The sequence below is a fragment of the Triturus cristatus genome, chromosome 12 (assembly GCF_964204655.1).
Source record: "Triturus cristatus chromosome 12, aTriCri1.1, whole genome shotgun sequence".
NCBI classification, from domain to species: domain Eukaryota; kingdom Metazoa; phylum Chordata; class Amphibia; order Caudata; family Salamandridae; genus Triturus; species Triturus cristatus.
In genome coordinates, this window is record NC_140595.1 from 293,627,777 (window position 1) to 293,650,010 (window position 22,234).

The following is a 22,234-nucleotide window of genomic DNA, read 5'->3' on the forward strand; positions in this document are numbered from 1 at the left end:
CTGACCACGTCTGTGGTATGAGTTTGTTTTAGGAAAGAAGAGGAAAACATAATGAAAGCAATTACAATGAAAACAACAACTGAATTTTAAGGGTCAGTGAGCCACATCTTCCCATGCTTTACAATATTTAAACGCCCATGAATTGCCAGTGAGGACAAAGACCTAAAGTGCCAATAACTTAGCCCGCTGCCACGAACTCAGCCTCTTTTGCATACTTGCATATGTTTACTTCAAACGCTTCTCTGAGACATCCCAGCCCAATGACATCATCTATACCTGGCCTCCTAGCAGGGTGGGCGGAACCAAAGACCTTCTGAATACTAAAAATGTACTAGCACACGCCAAGTGAGAGACCACTCGTGGCTACTCCTATGAAAGAAATCTTGAGCACTAGGTCTGTTCTGACACAACACCTGTGTGACCTTCTTCTGGACATGCTCTCACCACAGTGGCCTTCCATTGCAGAGAGTCCCTTGCACCACAGTGACAACCCACCATACTCAAGACACCTCATAGAGACCATCAGACCTGGGGTACTTCCTTGCAAGTAAACTCACCTTGCAGTGACCTTGCCCATGTGTCTCCCCCTTGCAATGGGGCTTCTCTCTCTGGGACAGGTGCGTTCCCTGCAGTGATGTTTCTTTTACAGGGGAATTATCAGTGCCGTGAGTTTGCTACTCAGTCTGACCCTCTTTATGAAATGGGTCCTGTCGCTTAAATGACGCGCTCTTCTGTGGGAGGCCCTCCATTGCAGTGCCGCCCAAACCCCGCAGAGGCCATGCCTTGCAGCGGTATGTCTTTCACTGCACATAAACTTCTTTATGCTCCAGTTCATGCATTCATTGACCCTTACGTGGCCATTTTTTATGCAGTGGCTATTCCCTGCAGCAGTATCTTTTTTCAGTGAATGTAAACTTTCCTTTAAGCGAGGCCCTTTCCAGCAGGACCCGGCGGGCATTTCATGGTGTGAAATCTGTTCCATGTCGCTCTGCCTCCCTTGGAGGCAAGATTCATATCTTCTTCTGTGACTTGGCTACCTGCTATGTGGCTATGACCCTCCTTTACACCGACACCCCTTGGTTTTGCTATGTAGTGACCGCCGCCCTGCGATGACCACGTCCTTCAGTCCTACGCCCTGCAGCGCAGTCACCTCCGCTGCCGCGCCCCTCTCCCCGCTGTGACCTTGGCTTTTCCCCACGACCTTTCCTGACGGAAAGGGGCAGCGCCCTCGCCACTATCACGAGCTATGCGTCGTCTGGCCCTATATGTCGACGCCCCATCCCTCACTCTTGGACTCCAGGACGGCCAGTCTCCTCGTTCCTGGCTCCAAAGAAGAGGATGGGACAACTCGCACGCGCCCAACGGCCACTCAAAGGGGCCGGGAGGGTCGAGCGGACGATCTGTGCAACCCTGGCACAAAGAGAGAAACTGAGCGGAAACAGGGTCGGCAAATTGTAGCAAATGAAGGAAACCGATTTGTGTGTGTGTGTGTGGGGGGGGGGGGGGTGTTAAGGAGAGCGACAATTGGGGGAAACTAAAAACGAGGAAGGGTCTGTGTGGGGTCGGTGGATCTGTCACGTAGCTAGGTGACGCATCACAACAAACTGCTGAGCTCAGAGGTAGCAATGAAGGTTGGACTCTCCCTAAAGGTCACGGTAACTCCCCGGGGCTAATAAAACGAGTATGACTTAGTTTTGTTAAAACTAAATCCTTGTCAATTAAGAAACGCTTCGGAGCCTCACCATATAAAAAGTCCTTATTAGTAGAGTGCGTGCGTCTGTCCTACTTCACGGGCCTTCAGGACAGGGATGGGGGGAGCTCCACCCTGCACAGTGACGCTCACCCCAGACACCACATTTGAGGGGGCGACCATTTGATATTTGGGATTAATAAAACGGGCTGGGACAGCACAAACCCGCATAAAGCACACGTCACACACATGTATGCTGGAATACACAGGTTTGTAATAATGTGCAATCTACCAATTATTTGTATCCACAGATTATAAAATCGCATTCCAAAAATGTAGGCACAACTCAACCCCAGTGAACGTGTATGCTCCTGCACACGTAAAACAGACACGCTTATCAGTTATATGCTAACTACGAAAAACGAACGTGCATTCAGTGCCAATTTAAAACGTACACAGAATACATAATACGATCACTGCGTACTCACAGCACTCCCTACGCAATAAAACTACATATATGCATGTACCACAAACGATGCATCTATTACATGTAAAATACATACACAATGCACAACAATTGCAATACACGCTCTCATTCATATTACACAGAATGTTAACACAATGCATGCGCAACACAATATTCATACATGAATACATAGAGGATACCATTAAGACGAAATGCATACGACACATTCTCACTACATACAGAACATTAAGTGACCAAAGCACATGAAATACATGCTTAATGTGTCCACATCAGACATTCCAATCACATTACATCGTTACACGCGTTTTGTACAGAAGACATTGAGAATGAAGTACATGCATGCTTCCTGAACAGTGCAATAAAGCATATGCCCAGATTCAATGGCCAGCGGGTTTACACGAGCACCCTGCAAACGATGTAGGGCGCACGGCGGCACCTTGGAGAGGCGCACCTAAGTGGGCACACGAAACATGTAAAAGAGTCCAGTGAGAATATGTCCCCATGCCCCCCCCCCTCCCCCCCTCCCCGGTCTCTGGCGTGGCCAGAGGTCCCACGGGCTGCGTGGGCACGGAGCGTGGGGTATAGCGACGTTTGCTTAAAACGTGCCCCCATTCCAGTAGGGTCCCGCCCTCTGCCAGTGCTGACATACCCCATCCCAGCACTGCGGCATGTCGACGAGCGGGGCCGTGTCCTCCGGAGCGGTGCTGCTGGAGGCTGACAGATGAGCGGACGGGCTGAGGCTCTCGGGCGGCAGACTGTGATGCTGTGCGCGGCTCTGCAGTGTCTGAGCCCCGGAGGGGGTATACACCCAGCCCCACCCCCGCACGTGTCTGACGGACTTTTTTTTATTATTTTGCTGCAGTAATGACAGGCAGGGGTTCTGAGTGGCTGAACCCAACACCCTCCTACCCCCATTGGCTCTAGCAGGAGAGATCGATTTGTGACTGAAGGAGGCGGCCCACCCACCAACCTACCACCCTAACCACTGCCTCCCCCTTTCTTTAATCTGCTAGTGGCCCTGCTGCGCATCGTTAAACCCCATTATTTTCCCCTTTTCGCGCCTTTCCCTTGTGTAACCGCTCCTCCGCCTCTCTACATGTACCCTCTGTCTTCCTATTCCGTCTCGTCTGCTCTGCCCACTTGGGCCAGGCCAAGGAGGAGAAATTCAAAAAAAGAGAACCAGGAAGAGAAATATAGTAAAACCTTGACAAAAAGATTCTGTTTTTCAGGGATGAAACAGAGCCTGCAAGAGTGAGACAAAGAGGAAAGAAGTATAGTTTGCTCAGAGAAAGAGGCATTAGTTAGAAAAAAGACAGCAGCCTTGATAGATGTAGAGAACCTCCCGGACTCTACTGTACATTGTTTCCACTCTTGTCACTTCCAGGGCCGGACGCGGCCAGAGGAGATAAATAAAAAGTTGTGCAGATGCACATGGCCTTCGCCTGCACATAAGAAGGCCGGGGCCGCCATATGCAGTACAACTGCCCCCGCTACACTGGCGGCGAGGCCGGTAACGACCTACGCCCCAGGCTGCTGATGCTCCTGGGTGAGGTACAGATCCCAACACCGACTCTGCAACGCTGTGCTCCTAAACCTTGGAGACCAGGGGCGCACATCTACCCTGCCTGCTCAGAGGCCTTCCAGCCCGCCTCCTACAACACCCAAGCAGCGAATATCCTGGCCTCACTTCTTCTCCGCTGCGGCTCAAACCCTGCAGCCCAGCAGAGGAGGCACGTTGCGGTAGGTGCTTCACACCTGGCACCCGAATGCCGGGCCCCGGGGGAAGCAGAGTCGCAGACTAGTCTTCCCCCGGGGTCATTCGCGCGAGGGTAGGACCAGGTAGGGTCAAGGGGTGGAGTTAGGGGGTGGGTATATGAGCGCAGGGGAGGAAGGCGCCTTCCTCTTCCTGCGCTCGGCACCATCGGGAGGGTTTAGCAAAGGCCACCCACCCGCCCGCCCTGCAGTTGAGGGTTGGGTTTCGGGGTTGGCTACAGCGTGCCAGTTTAGGACAGGCTGCGGGGGTGGCGGTACTTTGGAGGGGTGGGGGGAGTCATTAGCGGGCACACCCATCCCTCGGGGGGGAAGAGTGAACGAGGTGGGGGTACTGGAGGCGTGAGTGAAATGGCCGAGGAGAGCCGGGAGGATGCAAGGAGGTTTGTGGAATGGTGAGGAACGGAAGGGGCATGGAGTGGTACAAAAGGGGAGTGTGGAGTGGGTGAAAGGAGTGAAGGATGGTAGAGTGTTGTGGGAAAGTTTATTCAGATAATGTTTGGTTATTGTTTATGTTGTGCAGCCTGGTCCTAATAAATGGCCTTTTACGCTAAAGACACGGTGTGGTCTGTTTATTGCGCGAGTGAGCTGCTCCTGTCCCGGCAGCCCTGGCAGTCAGCCGGGGTATCTTGCCGCTCCATTGCAGCCACGCGGTAAGCCTGCAGCGGGAGAGGCGGTGCCTGACACGGGCCTCCTCCTTTACATTGCTGATGAGTTCCGCTCCACAGAGACGCTCAATCACTCAAGGCCCTCGGCAGCAGTCCAGCCCAGGAGCAGCGGGTGGCCTTTCAGCTGTGTAGACGCTGCAAGACTGCTTGGCATTCACCATTTCTCCCCTTGCCCATGTCTGGCAGTCCAGCAGAGTGGGCAAACATTGCCAAATGTGATTACAGCACACAGGGGACATACAGAGACTAAAAGGCACTGAAATGTATGCAGGGAAGGACACACACCTGGGGGCCAGATCAGCTACAGCAAATACAAAAATAGAGACAAAAATTAAATTAAATGAACAAAAGAGACTGAAGGAAAAGGGGGAGACAGGTAATGCGCCTCACTCCACCACAACGCCATCAAAGAGACCTCATCTGGACTGTTAGGAGTCATCAATCTCAGTGGTGATATCCTCATCTTCTTGAACAGCCTTGAAAAGCACCACAATTGCCTCAGAGGCATGCTGAAGCGCCTGTCTGACAGAGGTCTGACACTGAACAAGAACAAATGTTCTTTTTATCAGGACTTCACTGAGATTTTTAAAATACATATTCTACCGGGAAGGACTGCGTGTTGATCCAAATAACGCCCTGGCCATACAAACCGCGCCCATCCCCAGAAACCCATCAGAAGTCCGCAATTTCCTTGGGATGGCCACTTATTGAAGGTGTTTTATTCCCAACCTGGCCACCCTTTCGGAGCCCCTCAGGGCCTTCATGCGTGCCGTAACATTCTGGGACTGGAACCATGAGGCTATCAAAGCTTTTACAGCAATCCAGGACAACCTCATGGACAAGGTCATCATGGTGTACCTCCATCCAAAGAAAAAGACAGAGCTAATTGTCAATGCCAGCCCAGTTGGTTTAGGGTCAGTGCTCATGCAGGAAGGCACTAAGAGAGAGTGAACACCACTAGCATATACCAGCAGGGCCCTGTTGGCGACAGAAATGGAGTATGCACAGATCGAGCGGGATGCTCTGGCTATCAGGTGGGCCTGCTAGCACTTCCACCTTTACCTCTGCGGGCAAGAATTCAGAGTAGTGATAGACCACAAGGCTCTCCTTCCCCTGTTTATGGGCACAACCCGACTGGCTTCCCCCAGGATCGAAAGATGGGCAGTACAACTGCATGCATATACATTTGACATTGTGTACCGCTCTGGAGCCAACAACCTGGCTGACTACCTGCCAGAAAAGACCCTAAACCCACTCCGGGAGGAGGAGCTCACCAAAGAGTTAATTCGGATGGGATGTTCAGAGTGCCTGCCCCAAGGCATTGACCGTAGAGGAACTTAGTCAGGTGAAAAGGCATGATGAGAACCTGGCTGAACCAAAGAGGCACTGGCACAAAAGCATTGGCAACATTTCCTTGAAGGATCCCGGTCACTAACAACAGAGGATCAGCTCACGAGAGAAAAACTGTGGATAGTCCGGTCTGAGCTAGGCGAGGGTCAGCACGGACTACGGCTGTGAGGCCAATTGATTGCAGTTCCCAAAGACCTGTGGGGCATGGTGATCGGTTTAGCTCACCTAGGGCATCAAGGGACAGTGAAGGCCAAAGCCAGGCTTTGCAGCAAAGTATGGTTCCCTGGGATGGATGCTTTCATCGATGAAGCAATGCGCAACTGTGACTCATGTGCCAAAACGGGTGGAGGCCAGCTACCCGCACCCCTCCTGACAGAAGAACGAAGCCTTGCAACCCTGGACTAAAGTCTGCATCGACTTCGGAAGCTTCCCCGATGGCTGATGCACGGTGCTGTTGGTTGACTTACACTCAAAGGTTCCCATCATGGAGGTGGTGCATTCTTTTGCTTTTCCATATGTCAAGGCTGTGTTAGATAAAACTTTTGCGCTGTTAGGTCTTCCGGCAAAAGCCCGCCATTTAAGGGGCACAAGTTCCAAGAATACCTTGCCTCCCTTGCCATCAAACCCAGGAAGATCACCCTGCAGTGTCTACAGGCAAATGAGAAAGAAAAAAGATGTATGTAGGCGCTAAATTATGCTCTCCTGATAGGAGTGGAACGGGGGGAGGAGGCAGAGAGATGTCTACACAGGTTCTTGAATGCCTATCGGAAGACCCCTCTCAGCACTATCAACTGCGCCCCAGCTCATCTGATGTTATGGAAGCCCAGCGGACCTAGACAGTGAAGATACTCAAGCCAGACAGGAAGTCACCAACCAGAAGGCGAGTGCACACCGGAAAGCACAGCACCCCTTTCTGAGAGTGGGTGATGGGGTAATCGTCAATGATAGGTTCCCCGGCTGGAAGTTCAGGAGCCCTTATGAACTGGATGTCTGGAAAGTTATCAAGATAAATGGCACTATAGTCACGGCACAGCAAGGACAATGCACAGTCACCAGAAATGTGTCCTGGTTCAAAGAAGTGCCAGCTGCACCAGAAAGAGAGCCGATGAGGGGGGTGGAGACGGGACCATCATCGGGGAAATTAGCCCTCCAGAATGGGAGAGGAGGTGCCCATCGCTGGTTGCAGAAAACATATATGTATGTGTGTGTGTGTGTGTGTGTGTGTGTGTGTGTGTGTGTGAAACGAGAGGGCCTTATCACCAAAGATGAATTGAACTTTTTATACAAAGAATTCCCTGTTTTGCCTACGTTTTATCTCATTCCAAAAATACATAAACAAGTTGATCCAGTTCCGGGTCGTCCTATTATTTCAGCTAAAGAGAGTATTTTTGAGAACACTTCACGCTATGTGGATCATTATTTACAGGAACATGTTGCTGGTTTGCCTACCTATATTAGGGACACAAAGGTTTTTCTGCTCAAATTGAATTCCATCCAGGGAATATATGTTGTTGACACTAGACATCACGTCTTTATATACCAGCATTAGGCATCTCGATGGACTGTCTGCTATTGATCATTTCTTAAAAAAACTCTGCATCTCGATGTATAGACATAATGAAATCCTACACAAAATGATACATTGGTGTCTGTATAATAACATGTTTATGTTTGATGGGCAGATCTACAGACAGAGACAGGGTGTGGCGATGATGGCATGCTTCTCTCCCAGCTACGCATGTTTACATGTGAGCTGGTGGGAGGAGCATGTCCTCAGGGACTCCCACAGAGAATTATTTGACAGGCATGTTGTATCAATGTGGAGATATATCGATGATATATTCATAGTTTGGAAAGGTACATCTCTGCAGGCCCAAGATTTAATTGAAGAGATCAACTGTAATGATTTGAATTTGAATTTCAACGCTCATATAGACCCTGTGACAGTGAATTTTCTGGATCTCACTATTTATATACATAATGATTCAATAGAGACATGTTTATACAGCAAACCAACGGCTGGCAATACCCTTCTACACGCCACTAGCTTTCACCCTCATCACACTATATCTAGTCTCCCCTATGGGGAATTCTTGAGAATTCGTAGAGCCTGTAGTAATGATGAAAAATTATCAATAGCTCAAGAATCAGCTAGAGACAGGTTTCTGCAAAGAGGATACCAAGCCAATAAACTAGATAAGGCTTTAAGGAAGGCCAACAGCAAAGATAGACAAATGTTGTTATTGACTAAACCTGGCCCTGAGTCCAATACCATGGGTTCAAGGAGTTCTAACTCCAGTGACAACAAGGGTGTCAATACAGACAAAACAACATGTAGATTTGTTTCCACCTATAGTAGGCAAGCTAATGTGATTCGAACCATCATTAATTCACAATGGCCTATTGTCTTAACTGACACAGTGCTTTCTCACATTGCCAACACAGCCGAATTTCACCTATCGCAAGGCACATTCTATGCGAAGTGATTTAGTCAAAACTAGTCCCGAATTAGACACCAAAAACACATGGTTATCCCCCAAAAAGGGTTTCTACAAGTGCAGCACATGCAGGGCTTGTAAATTTGGTGTGAACACCAAATCTTACTGTACCCCTTTCTCAGATCTTTCCATCAACATCAGAGGGCACTACATGAGTCGTACGGACTATGCCGTGTATATTCTACAATGTGTTTGTGGATTACGCTATGTGGGTAGCACCAAGCTACAGGTGTATGTACGTATTCTACAGCACTTGCGTGCCATAGTAAACTCTGATCCCGCATACCCTGTGGCCCGTCACATCAAATTGGAACATGATAACAAACTGAATGTGCTCCAATATTATGTTATAGACAATGTTCCAGCAAATAAACGAGGTGGTAACCGTGAAAAACAATTGAGGCAACTGGAAACAAAATACATAGTAGAATTGGACTCTAAAGCCCCAAGGGGCCTTAATTTATGTGAAGATCTATATCATTTTCTCTGATTGCTCCCAGCTATAACAGAATCCACTAGTTGGAGTAACATCCTGCTTAGGTTAATTTTAACCAAGGTGGAGTTTTGTCTCTCAATAAAAATTTGTGGTTATTTGCTTCTTACCTATGTCCTGATCACAGCCGTTAATGCAAACATATGTATATTCATGGTTAAACGGGCTGAAGATATACCCGCTGCCCTCACTTCGATAAATTGTTTATATTTTTTTCTAGTTTATTATTTAGTTAAAAACTACGCACTAAACACTTTTGAGCACTTTAAGGTTACTCAACATTGCCTATCGCATATAGATTAGTCTGGATAGGTTGATATAAGATTGTGTACTGCTTTGCATGATTTTATGACATGTGGGCTAGTAAGTGGTCAGGGACACAATATGTTACAGGTGAAGTATTTGCACTTTGAATCAAATTCCGTTTTCAATATAATGTGGGCACTGAAAGCCTAATATAAATAGGCAATGTTTCATGCTTTGCTATTTAAAAGCTTATAATTACAAATAGCATTAGTGCAGAGGAATTTGTCACTGTTCATTTCAGTGTTATTATTAGATGATCTAGCTTAAAGTGTGTAACATCCATTGGCGGAATCAATGTGGTATGAACTTAATGCTCGCTTTGTCTTATTTTCCTTGTTTTCCCTGTCACGAAAAAGAATGAAACAAATGTATTTGTACGTTTATTTAAAACATGCTAAAGACACCAATGAAAAGTATATATCTGGACGATGAATTTTTTCGGGTATGTTTACTATATCTATTACTTAGCCACGAGATAGTAACCAATCACGACTATTATTCAGTATCCATTTGTAAATAAATACGTCACTCTCTTGCGAAGCGCTCATGTGAGCAAGGCCACCCAGTTGGCCGAAACGCGTCTTCTCGACCTTTGCACCAAACAGATGAACTAATAAAACGTTACTGCGGCTGCAGTATCAGCTAAAGAAGAAGGTGTCCGTCTCTCTTTTCCGGTGCCGGAAGGCACCTAGAGTGATATATATATATATATATATATATATCACTCTAGGTATATATATATAGCGCTCCGCCACGACCAAAAAATATCCTGCAACAAGCTGTCGAAAAACTGCCAGCCGCCCACAAAATCATGCTGGAAGCCCCCCCGGGTATACTGCGAACATTCTGAGCCCTTCGGTGTTAACCTCAACTACGGTAAAGCGAGTCACAAAAGCGAAGACTCAGGCTCCGGCCCCTCCCCCACCGGACCTCTTCTGTAGGCGTACCCGGCCGGGAGAGCCTGACCTTACAATCTAAGAATTACCCAATGATCCCCCGGTACCTGCGGAGTGACCGCGACAACACTCGTCAGACTCAGCCTCGCCTGGTGAACCCGTCGGGTGCTCGTGGGTGACGGCGCCGATGAGGAGAGAGTCCCGAACCTAACATCTGACACGCAGCAGGGACTTTGAGGCGGTGAGCGGAGTTAATATCCGGCGATCTGAAAGGGAATTCAGAGGAATGGAGGGTACCCAAATTTAGCCCACAATTAAACAAACTCTGATAGCTTTTTCACGCGGGATACGGCGCGCCTGACCTCAAAATGGCGCTCGCCAGGGACATTTCACCGTAGAGCGAGGTGCCACTGCTGCAGTCTACTGGAAGAGACAGACGCCGATCACCGGAGGACCCTCGAGACACCCAGAGAAACCGAGAGATACGCTCGGCGGCGTCTGGAGCAGTGACCTTCCAGAAGGCACTAGGAGGAATATAAAAAGGCGGGCAATGTTTTCAGCTGGGATCTGGGAAGGACCCCCACCCCGAACATCTATCTACCTTCTTGCTGACCACTGTCTTCTCTTTTCCCGACTGAGATGGACACTGACTGTCTCTTGGACCCCAGAGCGGGCTGCATTTTTCTCACCTGTCGCGCCCGCTGCTCCGCCAGCCCTGGCTCGTAGAGGTAGGGTGGGCGTCAGCGGCTTGAACCGCAGGACCACAGCCCCGGAGCTGCACTAAGTCAGTGGTGGCACCGTGGCCAGGGCAGGAAGGAGTTAATGATTGCTGAGTGTTGCCAAACCCAGCAGCGCCTGGCGAGTGAAACCAATCGATTTTCTGGTCGCTGCATTTTTCAGATGGTGGCGGGGGAGAGGTGTCTCCGTCTCTGATGGAGAAGGCTGACCCTCGTCCGTTCTTGCCGGGTTTCTGATGTCGGATGTCCACTAGTAATGCCGCAGCGCTTCTGTGCCTGGGTCTGCTGCGGAGAGCCAAGGTGTCCCCCTTGGCTGCCTGCCACCCTCCCCTTACTACTGGGTGTTGTGGAGAAGCGCGGCTGCCCCCTGTCAGGAGGAACGGACGTCCAAGGATAGCTGCAGGACGCTGGAAAAGCGCACAGCGTCGACTCGCACAAGAGGAACCCATTGGACAGCTAGATTGGCGCCCACCTGGAGCCATGGGGAACCTCTCGTCCAACATGTCAGCCTTCCAGTCCTTGCACATCGTCATGCTTGGCCTAGACTCGGCTGGGAAGACCACTGTACTCTACAGACTCAAATTCAACGAGTTCGTCAACACTGTGCCCACCATTGGCTTCAACACCGAGAAGATCAAGTTGAGCAATGGCACCGCCAAGGGCATCAGCTACCACTTCTGGGATGTGGGGGGCCAGGAAAAGTTGCGCCCCCTCTGGAAGTCCTACAGCCGCTGCACAGATGGCATCATCTACGTGGTGGACTCGGTGGACGCAGACCGGCTGGAGGAGGCCAGGACAGAGCTGCACAAGGTGACCAAATTTGCTGAGAACCAGGGCACACCATTGCTGGTCATTGCAAACTAGCAGGATCTGCCCCGCTCGTTGCCCGTGCTGGAGATCGAGAGACAGCTGGCCTTGCAGGAGCTGGCAGCCTCCACTGCTTACCACGTGCAGCCAGCCTGCGCCATCATCGGCGAGGGCCTGACCGAATGCATGGACAAACTCTACGAGATGATCCTGAAGAGGAGGAAGTCGCAGAAACAGAAGAAGAAGCTGTAGCGACATGGGTGCTTAAAAGACCGGAGAGAACTGTGACATGAACAAACCCACCAGCCAACTCAATTTTGGGTCCTTCTTCCATATCCTTCTTTCGGTTGGACCTGCAGAAGTGGTGATTTGAGCATGGCAGAACTGAATGCATGCCTGGGGGTTTTACTGTAGACCTGTTATATTCCCTATATGAGGACTGTTACTGAAACCACACGTCAATGGAAGCTTCTCTCCATTGGACCATCCCCCATGGCGACAGAGAGAAAGCAGTCTGTCCCCCAAATTGATGCTGTTTGTTCCCATTTAGTACTCTCTTTCTTTGTCTACTTCCTTTGCTCCCATCCCCTCTCCCCTGAATCTCTCCCCTTGCATGCTACACCGCCTAGCCCCCTGCCCTTTTGTGCCCTGTGACTAAGCACTCCTTCTCCCCTTGTTGGGGAAAGATCCAATATTTATACTCTGGAGTCTCAGCGAACCCGCTGAGAGAGTCCACAGCGCCAAGGGAGCCACTCACAGTTGAGGTATGGTATGGCACCCCTTGCCAAAGCACTCCCTCTCCCCTTTTTGGGGAAGGATCCAGTATGTAGGCCTTGGAGTCTCAGAGACCCCTCTGAGAGAGTCCACTGCGTATAGGGAACCTCTCGCAACAGAGATAGGGAAATTATACCACACCCCCTGGGATCACAGTTTACCGGACTTTGGACGCAGCTTTGGCTCGTCTACCGGTTTGTGTCCTGTCACCCTCCCCTCCTCTTTCCATGCTGTGTCTCTCACCCTCCCCTCCTCTTTCCCTCCTCCTTTCACTGTCTACTTCCCCTGCTCCTACCCCCTCCCCTGAATCTCTCCCCTTGCCTGCTTTTTCCCTTACGTATATGTCCTTCTTGTTGGTCTCGACCTTACATGTAACTATGTTACCATGCTCTAATAACTGTGTAACCCTTTGTAACGATGTAACCTGCAACTATGGTCTGATACTCATGTAAAGCGCTCTGATACCTCCGGGTCAAGCCAGCGCTATATAAAACCTTTAAAATAAATAAATAAAAATAAATACAGTTAGGGTCACAAGAGATAGGAATTTATTGGATTTTTGCCCTTTAATAACTCTGCTCCTTTTTTACGAGTCTCTGTGGAATTTTGCAGACCTGTTTCACCGATTACATTGTCTAAGGATTAAAAGTTCTGCGCATTTGGTCAAGGGGGTGCAAAGAAAAAAGGGTGGTTCCAAAACAGGCTTGAAATCCAATGCATTTTACAGAGACTTTTGTGTTTCACGTAGAGGCAAAACGACTGAACGGATTGTACTGAAATTTCACATAATGTACATTAGACTATGTAGATGATTCTTCTTGTTATTGCAAGTGAAGTTATGAAGTGGTTATGCAATTATAGGGGCCAACATCTTTGTGATATCTTGTAGCACAATACTACCAAAAGTAGCAAGGAAGCCCTACAAATAAACTAGACTGCAAATTTAAAGTTTCAGATTTACTACATGAACAACTGAAAGACCCATGTATGTTCACATGCTAATGGAAACCTATAAACAACTACATAACTAATACAAAACATCTTAATCTACATACATTTTCTTTGCATGCTCTCTGACTCACAAAATAAAATCTGCCTATAAGCCAAACAAAAACATTTTCTTTATGTACTCCTGTGAAACAAAATGGAAAAGTGACCTAGCAGTGAGCTATACAAACTACTATATGGAGGACATGATAACTGTCCATTAGGAAAAAAAATAGTCTTCATTTTTATAATAACAATGATTGGCTCTCATTCACTGTGAGCTTCATATGTAGCTCAATCCTACTAAAAATAGCAAAGAAGCCCCAAAAAGAAACCAGACTGCCTATGTAAAGTTTCAGAATTACTAAATGAACAACTATAAGACACATTTATAGTCACATGATTATGTAAACCTATAAACAAATGCATTACAAATACAATAGTTAGAAAGAAATCACATTAAATCTGATTGCCACTCGTTAGTTATAGTAGCATTCCCAAAGATAGGAATGTCTTGGATATTAGCCCCCTAATACCTTTCCACACGTCTGACAAATCCCCACAAATCTCTTTTGAGAGAATGTAAATTTTTGTGGTGAATCATTGAGGGGTTGCAAAGATAGAAGAGGGTCTCAAAACACATTTTTCCAGCAATGAATTCTCCATTGACTATTGTATTTGATGTAGCATGAAAACAGCTGAATGGATTTACATGAAATTTGGCAAAAGTATACATTATGGTTGAGAGATTATGCTCTTTGGGTTCTGAAGTTAAGTAGAGTAAGTATTTGTTTAAGTTATAAGGCATTTAAGCTCAGTGAGATCTGTCACTGTGTTCATTTCGCAGAATTTCTAAAACGTTTGTGAAACCAACTTGGTACATGGCTGTAAGCACATTTAGAAATTTATTATAAATATAAATACCTTTCCCTACCTATTACCACTTTAATTAAGTGGTAATAGGTAGGGACCTATTATTTACCTATCTATATCTTAGGTTCTAACAATGAACCCAGCCAAAGTGCAGTCAAAACAATATGACTGCCTTTTCATTCTCTAATAACAGCCATTACCCAATTATGTACTGGCATGTCATCGTCATGTACCACAGAATACTGCAAAGATATCACAGTATACCAGGGCCCAAAATATAACTAAGGCCTAGCTGTGTTATTGAATTGCGCTACCCTTGCGTCACGGATGGTGTTGCATGGGCAACACAATACCCAAGTCAGATTTACAAGGCAACCATGCTTGGCCCTGCGTTGATTGGTAAATCCAGAGGAATGCAAGGCAGCGCAATTCGCTGTTTTGTGCTACTCTGCACACCATAATCTACATTACTGCTAAATTTCACATGCATCCATAGCCACTCCGCTATAAGTTATTCCACTCAATGCCACTCCACTCTATGCCTCTCCACTGTCCCAGACTCCATTCTAGGCTATTACACTGTACACAATGCCACTGTACGCCACTACACTGCACGCTTACACTGTACACACCTACACACTACGCCACTCCATTGTACAGTACTCCACTGGATGTTAATCCACTCTGTGCTATTCCACTGTATGCCACTCATTGTACTCTATTCCACTATATGCAACTTCACTCTAAAACACTCCACTGTACTCTATTCTACTGTATGCCTCTCTACTGTATGGTACTCCACTGTACGCCACTCTAGTGCATTGCACTCCACTCTACACCACTTCATTCTATGCTATTCAATTGGTCTCCACTCCAATGTACGCCACTCCACTGTACGCTAATATACTCTACCCCATGCCACTGTACACCACTCCAGTTTACACCACTCCATTATATGACACTTCACTTTACCTTTTTTCAAAAGCTAGACTCGTTACTGACCGCGCTGATCTGGGGGAAGGGCCGCCGTAGAGTAGTCCTGACAACACTGCAGCTGCCACGAGACGGGGGGGGGACTGGGAGCCCTGTCCTTTGAGGCTTACTTCCTCGCAGCACAACTGCAATGGCTATCGGGATGGACAGCGAGCCGAAACCTGGGGGAAACAGAAACACTAACAGGAGCTATGTCAATTTCTAAACTGACTCGGATGCTCCTCCCGGGGTCCAAGCCCAACTCGGCGTACCCCCTACTGATCAAAGCGGCCAGATCCTGCATCCTACGAATCCACCGTCTATCCAAGGCGATGCCCATATACTACCTGTTATTGCCGCTAGCGAGCCTCCCCAAGGGGAAGGGGTACTATGCCACCGGGGAACTGCAAGTGTGGACAGAGCACGCACTCACCGAGATAGAAGCCCTGTTCACTGAAGGTCAGCTGATGTCGTTCGCAGGGTTGACTGAAGAAAGCTTCCTGCCGGCCAGTTCCTCTTACATTGACAACTGGTGGCCAACTGCAGACAGACGTAGGACCTCACGGACAGACAACCCAAGACACACCCCATATTGCATACGCTCCTAAACATGGGGACAGGGAAACACCTCATCACATGGATCTATAAATCCATCATGGAACTTACACGAGCACCCCTAACACGTCTGCGACTCCACTGGGAGGAGGAAATCGGCCGGGCTCTCCATGACAAAGAATGGTTCACAGCACTAGAGCACCACAAATAAGTGTCCTGCTATCAAAGGTTCAAAAATATCCAATTTACCATTCTGCACCGCGCATACCTCACGCCGGCGCTACTTAAGCGCTTCTTCCCAGCGACACAGTTTGACTGCCCCCGCTGCCACACCCCTGAAGCCCCATTAATCCACATGTTCTGGACCCACACTGCAAGCACTCTGGACAACCGTGCACACAACACTACAGACGGTCAAAGGCCTGGCGGGACTCACCACATGGGAGGCATGTGCCCTAAGTATCTTTAAGCAACACAAGCAGAGAAAGGTAGAGACCCGATTTGCATTACTAGCTATACTCCTCGCAAAGCGAAGCATTGCAATGTACTGGCGCTCACTGGACGGTCCCCCAATAGCCGCATGGTGGGGGGAAGTGAAGAAGTGGGGCGCATCCGAGGAGGACATCATCAGACAGGAAGAGGCGCGCGGCACGTGACAAAACCCCATATCAATGGAATGGTCGCTGCTCCTCCATAACTTTGTACAAACACAGGCCGCCCTGGTGGAGACTCCACAAGCCACCCAGATGGAGTCAGGTCCGAATACACCCCGACTGTCACAAGACCCCCCCCCCCTATACTAGGCCACCACCTCGACCGCCCTGAGTAGATCACCCCGCTAGCGCTGATGGGAAACCAACGCTCGCTGATAATGGACCTACGAGGTCCATTATCCCTCACCCCCTTCTCCCCGAGTTATATCTCCCCAGTACAGTTGTAGGTATGGATCGCCCCCTCGCACCATCACACACAGACAGCATAGATCCAACACTCGCTCCCGGGGAACGGTTATTCCATAAGGCCCCCCGACATCCCCAAACAAGCATGCATCTAGGCCTTCCCCATACACGAAGACCGGCACCCCCCTCAATGGACACACAGTTATCCACTCTGAAAATGTTGATAATGAATGTTATGCTAGGGTAAATACTATCACCGGTTATATCATTATCAAGGTTTACACAAAAAAATATGACACTTCACTTTACGCTGCTCCACTTTTCACTATTACACTTTATGCACTCCACTGTACAACACTCTTCTGTACACCACTCGTCTCTACGTTATTACTCTTTACACAAATCAAATCTACACCAGTCCACTCTAAGATTTTACACTGTATTCAACTCCACTCTACACCTCTTCAGTGTAAGCCACTCCACTGTATGCCTCTCCACTATATGCTACTCCAGTTTATGCTATTCCACTCTATGCCATTTTACTGTATGCCACTCTATGCTATTCCACTGTATGCCACTCCACTGTATGTTACTCCAATTTACCCCACTCTATGCCACTCCACTCTACCCCACTTCATTCTATGCTGTTCCATTGAACACCACTTCACTTTATGCCATTCTACTGTATGCTTTTACACTCTACCCCATTCCAGTGTATGCCACTCCAGCCTACCCTAATGCATTATACGCTTGTCCAGTCTGCTATTCAAGTCTATGCCACTCTACTGTACACCACTCTACTCTACACTATTCCACTGTCTGCCATTCCACTATATGCTACTCCACTCTACCCCACTCCAGTCCCCACCACTTCACTGCACACCACTCCACGCCACTCCACTATATACCAATTCACTCTACCCCACTTCACTGTACACCACTCCAGTCTACACTACTTCACTCCAAGCCACTCCACTGTATTCTACTACACTATATGCTATTACACTTTATGCCACTCCATTGTAGGCTGCTACATTAAATGCTATTATACTCTATGCCACTCCATTGTACGTCACGCCAGCCTACACTCCTCCACTTCATGCTCTTTCACTTTATGCCACGCCACTGTATGCTACTCCACTCTATGCCACTCCAATGTACTCTCCTCCACTCTATACAACTCCACTCTACAAAACTCTACTACACTCTATGCCACTCTACTAGACTCTATTCCACTCTATCCCTGTACAGTCCACTGTGCAAAGTTGCATTTGACTTTATGCCAATACACTCAATTGTACAACACTCTACTCAACTCTATGACAGTTTCCAACACAGTACGACACAGCACTCCACTCTACTGTATGAGACGCCACTCTAATTTATAACAGTTTCCTGGAATCTATGCTGTGCCACTTCAATGTACACCACCCTACTCTACGCGAATCCACTGTACTCTACCCCACTTTACACCACTCCACTGTACAGCGCTCCACTCTATGCTATTCCACTCTTCTACCTTCCGCTATATAGTATTCCACTGTATTCTATTCCACTTTACGGTAATCCACTCTACACCACTACAGTGTATGCCACTCCACGCTGCTCCATTGTATGGCACTCTCCTCCACTCTGTATAACTCCACTCTATAATAGTCTGCCACACTTCATGGAACTATACGACATTCTACTCCACTCTATCCTTGTACACTCCACTGTCCAACTTTATACTCCACTATATGCCAATAACTCCAATGTACAATACTCTATTCCACTATACAACACTTTTCCATATGACACAGCACTCATTCTAGTGTACGAGACCCCACTCCTATCTATATCAGCAACTACCTGCGCTATGCTCAAATCCATGCCACTCTACTCTACAACACACCAATACACTCTGTTGTACTTTGCTCCACATTACATTACACCACTCCCCTCAACTCTACTCCACTGTACGAGACTTTACCCCACTCTGCGCTATTAAACAACAATCCACTTTACAATACACACACAACTGTACTCTATGCAACTCCACTCTACAACACTCTACTACACTGTATGCCACTCTCTGCCACATTACTCTTGTCTATACCCCTTCACTCCACTGCACTATACTGTATGCCACTGTACAATACTCTACTCTACTACACTCTATGATACTCTAGTCCACTATACAAAATGGTATGCAACTCTTAGTATGCTACTGCACTCCACTTTACTGCACTCTAATCTGACAGTACTCCACTCTACTCCACTGTACACCACTCCACACTACAAAAATGAACTAGACTGTATGCCAATCTACTTTACTGTAGTCTACATCACTTTCCAATACTGTATTACACCCCACTACACTCTACTGTACCACACAGTACTCCAATTTAGGACTCTTTAATCAACTGAATGCTATGCCACTCCACTCTACTGCACTTCATGCCACTACAGTGTATGACACGCCACTCCACTCTGTGACACTTTACTACACTCTACAGTATCCCACTCCAGTGTACTCCACTTCATCCCACTTTACGCCACTGAACTATACCCCACTATACCCACCTCCACTGTCCGATATTGTACTCTACTGTATGCAACTCCACTCTACAACACTGTACTACACTCTATGCCACTCCATGATACTCTACACCACTCTATGCCCATGCACTCTACGCCTCTGTACTACACTGTATGACACTCAAGAACATGCCACTTAAATTATCTCTACGGTATGCCACTCCACTAGATCACACAGCGCTCCACTCTACGACACTCTCCTCCACTGCACTCTTTGACACTCCACTTGACCGTATTCTACTCTATGACATTCTACTTCACCCTACTCCACTCTAAAACCCTCTACTCTACTCTTTGACAGTCTACGATACCATACTCTACTGCTCAACACGCTATTCCACTGTACAACTCGCTGCTCCAGTCTACGATACTTGACTCCACTATATGAGACACAATGCCACTATACTATATTATAACACTTTACTTGACTGTCTGATACATTACTACACTCTACTCTACTATACTCCATTCAAATGTACAATACTCCACTCTATTACAATAGTCTTTACAACTGTCTCCTCCACTGTACTGTATGACACTCCATGTAACAACTCTCCACTTGCGGCACTGGATTCTACAAAATGAAACCCCTTTTTTATATAAAATAATAATTGACATTGAAATTCAATGGCAAAAACAAAGGTTAAAGCTTAGTTATAGTTAGGAAAACATATTTTCCCTATAAAAACCAAGTTTAAACTACACAAAATTTAAAAATTCAAAAGTTATAGTAATAACTTTCATTTACAATTTATCCACCACCTTCAAATTATTTTATGTAGCGGACCTTGTTACACATTCTTTTCAGCTCGCTAACCAGACAACACTAACTATAACTTGCCACTCTACCGTGCACTGTGTTCTCACAAATAATGATACTTCACTGTACAACACTACACTGTAGAAGACTCTCCACCACTCTACTGCACGACACTACACTCGACAACACAGAACTATATATGGCACTCTACCCCTCTGAACTCCACTCTACGCCACTACACTCTAAACATTCTGCTACTCTCTATGCTACTCTACAACACTTTACTCGATGGCACTTCACTCCACCACATTCCAGTAGACCATAATCCACTATACAACACTCAGCTCTACTGTTTGACATGCCACTAATTTGTACAACACGTCGTTCTTCTCTACAATTCCCCATTCCACTTCACGACACACCACACCACTCTACTATATAACACTTTACTCCACTGTACGCTACGACACTCTACTCTACTCAGCTCCACTGTATTTCACGCTACAATACTCCACTCTACGACACTAGACTCAATGACACTCTCCTTCACTGCACTGTACTACACTCCACTTTACGACACTGCAATCAATGGCACTCCACACTACGATTTGAAATACATTTAAAGAAAAACAAATAGCATAGAATGAAAAATAGAAAGGTTAAGGATAATTTATAGTTAGAAATACCTTATATTTTCTTTCTATACAAACACAACTTTAAATACACAAACATTAAAAATTGTGAAGTTATAACTATAACTTCCATTTATAATTGACACACCACCTTTAAATTACTATAAGTTTAGTACCTCCAAACACTACATTAACTATAATTCGTGTCTCTCCATGCACTGTTTATACCCTTGCATACAACATCACTTCTAGCATGTGAAATCATAGCATTCATAACAACAGCTATAACTTCTCAAATGATATTATTTGTCACACTACAGTGCATGGTATAATGGTGAGTTATAGTGTCAGACTCTAATTACGGTACTCAAACTTACACAGGAACAGAGATGCTAGTTCCCAAATCCACCCCGACAGCAATCCAGAGCTTAGTGTGACAAGTCTCTAGAGTGGCTATCTGGGGAAAAGGGGGAAAGTGGATAAAATAACAAAAGAGAGAAGAGACTGTTCTGCGGCTTCCTTCAGGAGTCCGTCCAGCAGACTTCTTTTGCTGAAGAGATAACCTGTAGACAAGAGTTATTGTTATCGTAAACTTTTAGTTCTTAACCTCTCTTATCTCTTAACCCCTATTGCCTTATTTCCTTACCATTCCAATTTCAGAACTCTGCTTCTCTTCTATTTCTTTTCTGTGTGTGCTTTTATTTCCTTCACTATATTCTTCGTCTGCAATTAAAAGGAAATAGCTAGAACCCAAGGTTTTTCTGCCTCATATAAATCTTTCTCTCTGAGCTTCTTACTTACTTTCCTATTTTTATCTTCCTTTGTATCTGCCTTAATTCACAGCTTCTTTTTCTTTCTTTTTTGCACACCTGTAATATAGTTACATTTATCTGTTAAGAACTTCTGCTTCCTATTAAACTAGATGTTATCTATTTTAATTTGGTATTCTACTTACTGAGTTTGAGGTCTTTTCCATTTGGTAATTATTCATCTGTGTGCTTAATGCTTTCTTCTCTTTTCGTGGTGGTGTTTTATTCTCTGTACTTAGCTACTGTTCGACGACTTATTTCTGTGGTAAGTATGGTTTTATCTTGTTCTATTATTTGTAGTTGCTCAAGAGTTCTAACCTATATTGCAACTCTCTCTTCGATTTTTTTCAGGACTTGTCGCGACTCCTCGTTACCTCTGTGAAGAACTACAGTAAAGCCACTTTCCTCACAGTAAGTTCTAAGACTCTATTGCTTTCAGTAATTTACTTCAGTTCTCTGACATGACAAATATACACTCGTTAACTTAGCTTCATTTTTCTTGTTCTTCCTTCAGATGCTCCTGTTGACGCTGCTTCTTCTCCCTGACGACTCGGTGCGAAATCTTCACAAACTAAGATTGCTGTTCTCCTCAAAAGTCACTTTACTTCATGGAACTCGGATTTCGAACTTGTATCTACTGACTTCCGAAAGCCCTTCAGGGTAGATTCTGAAAGGCCTTCAAGCGAAAGCT

General features: G+C 46.6%; 1 protein-coding gene and 1 pseudogene across 8 annotated transcripts in view; one reads left to right on the plus strand and one right to left on the minus strand.

The window, feature by feature from the left end:
• NDRG4 (NDRG family member 4) overlaps positions 1–22,234 on the minus strand; it is an 885,840-nt gene that overhangs the window by 312,435 nt on the left and 551,171 nt on the right. The window contains exon 1 of one of the 8 annotated variants that reach the window (XM_085637551.1): positions 2,827–2,980. The exons of 6 other annotated variants lie outside the window; for them this stretch is intronic. In XM_085637551.1, the coding sequence (XP_085493677.1) occupies positions 2,827–2,847 (21 nt within the window). In that variant the 5' untranslated portion in view covers positions 2,848–2,980. Of the gene's footprint in view, positions 1–2,826; positions 2,981–22,234 lie in introns of those variants that run through there. One more of the 8 variants, XM_085637549.1, reaches the window with a different exon arrangement.
• On the plus strand, positions 11,376–11,954 carry LOC146775899 (ADP-ribosylation factor-like protein 4C; annotated as a pseudogene).